This window comes from Neopelma chrysocephalum, unplaced genomic scaffold (genome assembly GCF_003984885.1).
Source record: "Neopelma chrysocephalum unplaced genomic scaffold, ASM398488v2 Primary Assembly neopelma1_96285, whole genome shotgun sequence".
In the NCBI taxonomy this organism is placed as follows: Eukaryota; Metazoa; Chordata; class Aves; order Passeriformes; family Pipridae; genus Neopelma; species Neopelma chrysocephalum.
In genome coordinates this window covers 14-5,436 of record NW_020924933.1, presented here as the reverse complement: position 1 = coordinate 5,436, position 5,423 = coordinate 14, and the positions used below count along the sequence as shown (strand labels likewise).

General features: G+C 71.3%; 1 protein-coding gene across 1 annotated transcript; it reads left to right on the top strand.

Moving 5' to 3' along the window:
- Positions 1-550: 550 nt before the first annotated feature.
- On the top strand, positions 551-5,211 carry AOC1 (amine oxidase, copper containing 1). The gene is made up of 4 exons (XM_027708512.1): positions 551-2,584; positions 3,124-3,412; positions 4,078-4,210; positions 4,463-5,211. The coding sequence occupies exons 1-4, from the start codon at positions 1,042-1,044 to the stop codon at positions 4,739-4,741; spliced, it is 2,244 nt and encodes a 747-aa protein (XP_027564313.1). The 5' UTR covers positions 551-1,041; the 3' UTR covers positions 4,742-5,211.
- Positions 5,212-5,423: the final 212 nt, after the last annotated feature.

The window sequence follows — 5,423 nt, the reverse complement described above, 5'->3', positions numbered from 1 at the left end:
GGGGGGGGGGCAACGACCGGGCGGTCCCGGAGCGCTTGTGACCCCCCGGGTGATCATTAACCCGCGGGGGGGGCCCGGGGGTCCCTCCCCGACCCCTCCCGTGGGCGCGATGCGGCCGAGAGAGCGCAGGTAGGGGGGGGACGGGGGCAGGGGGTGCAGCCCCTCGGGGTGGGGGGCACACGGGGGTCCTGCGGGTGGCCTTGAATCGGGGCGGGTCCGCGGAAGGGGGGGCGGGAGAGGGCGGGAACGGGAGGCGGTGACCCCTGGGGGGGCGGGTAGGGGGGGTCAATGCCCCCGGGGGGTTGGAAGAGGGGGTCAGTGCCCCCGGGGCCGGGGCAGAGACCGGCACGGCTGCACCGATGGGTCGGCACAGCCCGGGCAGGTGAGGGGGGCGCAGGGGGGGGCCGGGGGTGGTCCCTGTGGGCACTCCCTGGGGGCACCGGGGGGTCTCCCCTTGCCCACCCCGGCGGGGTTCAGTGCCGGGTTGGGGTCCAACAGCCACCCTGGGGGGCTGCAGAGCCCCCCCTGTCCCCAGGCCTGGGGGGCTCTGGAGGAGGGGGGGCAGGTTTCCGGGGAATCACCCCCACGGTGCCCTTGGTTCTCCTGGGGGTCATCTCATGGTGTTCCCAGTTTCTCTTGGGTCACCCTGTGGTGTCCCCAGTGTCACCGGGGTCATCCCTTGGTCCTCCTGACTTTCCTGGGGGTCAGCCCACGACGCCCCCCCGTTTCCCTGGGAACACCCCCTGGGTTTCACCGGGGTCATCTGTGGTGTCCCTGGTTTTCCTGGGGGTCATCCCACAGTGTCCCCAGTTTTCATGGTGGTCACCCTGCGGGGTTCCCAGTTTTCCTGGGGGTCCCCAATGGTCTCTCTGGTTTCCTGCGGAGTCACCCCATGGTGTCTCCGGTTTTGCCGGGGGGTCACCCCGTGGTTCCCCCAGTTTTGGCGGGGTGCCGGCACTGCCGGCAGTGGCACCGGAGCGGGAGGGCTCGGCCGTCCCCCACCCCCCCCAGCGCTGACCCCCCTCTCCCGTGTCCCCCAGGATGTGGCTGCTGGGCATTCCCTGGGCTCTGGCCCTGCTGGTGGGCGCTGCCCCCCCCAGCCCCTCGGCGGCCCCCCTGGACCCCGCGTCCATCTTCTCCGACCTGTCCCCGGCGGAGCTCCGGGCCGTGCGGACCTTCCTGATGGAGCGGCCGGAGCTGGGCCTGGCCCCGAGCCGGGGGGGCCCCCTGGCCAAGAACTCGTTGTTCCTGGTGGAGCTGCTGCCGCCCCCGAAGCGCGCGGCGCTGCGGTTCCTGGCGCACGGGGGGCCGCGCCCGCGGCGCGAGGCTCGAGCCATCGTCTTCTTCGGGGCGCAGGAGGAGCCCAACGTCACCGAGCTGGCCGTGGGGCCCCTGCCCCGGCCCAGCTCCTACCGTGCCCTGGGGCCCAAGGGGGGCCGCACGGTGCCCTTCTGGGCGCGGCCCATGACCCAGCTGGAGTACGAGCTGCTGTACGAGGCGCTGGTGGCCGCCGTGGAGCCGCTGGAGCCGCTGCTGCGCGAGGCCACCGGCTTCGGCTTCCAGAACTGCTCCGGGCGCTGCCTCACCTTCTCCGACGTGGCGCCGCGCGGGCTGGGCCCCGGCGAGCGCCGCACCTGGCTGATCATCCAGCGCTTCGTCGAGGGCTACTTCCTGCACCCCGTGGGGCTGGAGGTGCTGCTGGACCACCGGGACCCCGACCCGCGGCGCTGGGCCGTGCGGCGGCTCTGGTACGACGGGCGCTACTTCGGCTCCGTGCGGGAGCTGGCCGAGCTCCACGCGCGGGGGGCCCTGCCCCTGGCCCGCCTGCCCGAGCCCCCCGCCCGCCACCTCTTCTCCAGCTACGAGCCCCGCGGGCGCTTCTTCACCGGGACGCCCACCGAGGTGCACGGTGCCAAGGTGTGCGAGCCACAGGGCCGGCGCTACCGCCTGCGCGGCAACCGGCTGGAGTACGGCGGCTGGAGCCTGGCCTTCCGCCTGCGCTCCTCCGCCGGCCTCCAGCTCTTCGACGTGCGCTTCGGCGGCGAGCGCGTGGCCTACGAGCTGAGCGTGCAGGAGGCCGTCGCCTTCTACGGCGGCCACTCGCCGGCGGCCATGCAGACCAAGTACATGGACGCCGGCTGGGCCATGGGCGCCTCCAGCTACGAGCTGGCGCGGGGCGTGGACTGCCCCGAGACCGCCACCTTCCTGGACGCCCACCACCTCCTGGACGCCGACGGCCCCGTGCGCTACGCCCGCGCCCTCTGCGTCTTCGAGCTGCCCACGGGGGTCCCCCTGCGCCGCCACTTCGACAACGACTTCCAGGGCGGCTTCCACTTCTACGCGGGGCTGGAGGGGCGGGCGCTGGTGCTCAGGACCACCTCCACCGTCTACAACTACGACTACATCTGGGACTTCCTGCTCTACCCCAACGGCGTCCTGGAGGCCAAGGTCCACGCCACCGGCTACATCCACGCCACCTTCTACACGCCCCAGGGCCGGCGCTACGGCAGCCGCGTGCACAGCCACCTCCTGGGCAACCTCCACACCCACCTCGTGCACTACAAGGTGGACCTGGACGTCGCAGGTGAAGGGCCCTGATGGCTCTCGACGCACCCCGGACGTGGGGAGGGCGCTGGGAGGGGGAGCTGGACCCATGGGGCGTTCCAGGGACCAGGGGGCCTTGTCCCTGAGGGGGGTGGTGCCACCTGGACATCATCTGGACCCTCTGGTGATGACCACCCTCAATGGTGGCACCTCTGTGGGGTCCCACCCCTCCATGGGGACATCTCTGCAGGGTCCCAGTTTTCCATGGTGGTGGCATCTCCTGGGGCCCCAACCCTCCATGCTGGTGGCACCTCCGGAGGGCCCCAGCCCCCCACGATGGTGGCGTCTCCCTGCTTTCCCAGTCCTCCATGGTGGCACCTCCACCGTGTCCCCCCCTCCGTGGTGGTGGCATCTTCACGGGGTCCCAGTCCACATCCTTGGTGTCACCCCCACAGCGTCCCACCCCTCCGTGCAGCACATCCGTAGGGTCCCACCCCTGCACGGTGACACCTCCGCGGGGTCCCGTCCCCGTCCCCACGGGGTCCCGTCCCCGTCCCCACCGGCTCCCCCTCCCCGCAGGCACCGGGAACAGCTTCGAGACGATGGACATTCGCTTCGAGAACATCTCGAACCCCTGGAGCGCGGGGGCCCGCGTGGTGCAGCCGTGGCTGCACCGGGAGCCGCGGCGCCGGGAGCGCGAGGCGGCCCTGCCGCTGGGCCGGGCCCCGCCGCGGTACCTGCTCTTCACCAACCCACGCCGGCGCAACCGCTGGGGCCACCGCCGCACCTACCGCCTGCAGCTCAGCTCCCACGCCGGGCCCGTGCTGCCCCGCGGCTGGCGCGAGGAGCGCGGCGTCACCTGGGCCAGGTGGGCGCGGGGGGCCCGCGGTGGGGGACGTGGCTGCCCCTCGGGCTCTGGCATCCCGGCTCCGTGCCGAGTCACCGGCGTCACCCGGTGCTATGGGCACGGTGCCTTTCCCCCGGTCACACCTTCCTCTGGTGGCACTTTCCCCTTGGTGACACCTTCCCTTAGCGGTACCCACCCCTTGGTAGCACCAGGCCTTGATGGCACCTTGCCTCACTGCCACAATCCCCTGGTGGCACCTTCCCCTGGTGGCACCTGACCCCCGGAGCCCCCCCGTTCCTGCCATGGCCCCCCAGAGCAGGCGGTGGCCTCGCCCGGGGGGCTCTGTGGTCCCAGCCGTGAGTGCCCTGCCTGAGGGGGACCCCGGCCTGGTGCAGTGGGGATGTGTCCAGTGACACCCCCAAACTTGAGAGCCCCTCAGGAGTCGGGGAACCCCCCTGGAAGTGGGGTGTCCCCCAGAGCTGGGTGAACCCTTGAAGCTGGGGAGCACCCAAAGCTGGGAACCCCCGAGCCCCCTTGCCAACCCCATGTCCCCACAATGTGACTGGGCAGGGGGGTGGCACAGCAGGGGGGCCCAGGCAGGGGTGGGAGAGGGACCCCCTGGCTGGGACCCCCCCAACACGGGTGGGTGCCACCCCCGGGCCGACCCCGCCCCCTCACCTGTGCAGGTACCACCTGGCCGTGACGCGGCGCCACGAGAACGAGCCCAGCAGCAGCAGCATCTACAGCCAGAACAACCCCTGGGACCCCCCAGTCACCTTCGAGAGCTTCATCCGTGACAACGAGACCATCGAGGACCAGGTGACACTGGGGACACAGCGCTGGGGGCACGGGGGGGGTCCTATCTCCTCAGGGGGGCCCAGCTTTGGGGGCTCCCCAAATCCAGGGGGTTTCCCAGCTCCAGGGTATCCCCAGCTCCTGAGGGGTTTCCCAGGTCTCAGGGTCTCCCCAGCTCTGGGGGGTCTCCCCATTTCCCACTAGTGTCCCCAGCTCCCGTGGGGAGGTCCATAGTGCCACGGGCCCCGCTGACTCCGCGGTGTCCCCCCCCCCCAGGACCTGGTGGCCTGGGTGACCGTGGGCTTCCTGCACGTGCCCCACTCCGAGGACGTCCCCAACACGGCCACCCCCGGCAACGCCGTCGGCTTCTTCCTGCGCCCCTTCAACTTCTTCGACGAGGACCCGTCGGTGGCCTCGCGCGCCCCGGTCATCGTGCGCCCGCTGGACCCCCCGACCTGCTCCCGCCTGCAGATCCAGCGCTGGACCCCCCCCAGCCCCGGCGCCTGCGTCCACCCCGAGCCCTTCACCTACAACGGCACCTACCGCCCGGTGTGACCTGGTGTGACCCGGTGTGACCCGGGCACGGGGGGCACCACCACACCGGCCCCGGGATGGGCCACGTGCCACCGCCTCCTGCGAGCCCAGCACCCACCGGCACCACGGGCACACCGGTGCCACCTGGACGCCGGGGTGTGGGACGTGTCACTCCCCATCACGCGGTGCCATGTGCCAGATCGTCACACGGTGCCACGGGAACGTGTCACACACGTGTCACTTGGTGCTGGGCTCAGTGAAGGTGATGTCGCCTCATCTGACCCCGGCGCCGGCACCGTGTGGGACACCAGTGCCACTGGGACACCGTGGCACGGGACGTGTCACCCGGTGCCACCCAGTGCCACGTTCCACCTGCTGGGCTCAGTAAAGGTGATGCCACCCCCTGCACCACCATGCGGGACACCAGTGCCACTGGGATGTGTCACACGGTGCCACACGCCGGGCCCAGTAAAGGCAATGTCACCTCCTCTGTCCTGTCTCTGCCCCTATCGGGACGCCTCGACCCGTCCCTGGCTGTCACAATGTTTGATCCCAGTGACATTCGAGGTCATTGTGTGTGTCCCCTCCCTCCCCCGGTGACACACAGAGCCCGGGGGTCTCTGTCCGGTTTATTGGGGACACCTACGGTGGGGGTGACATGCAGGGGTGACACGGGACAAACACGGCACACGCTATGGGGGTG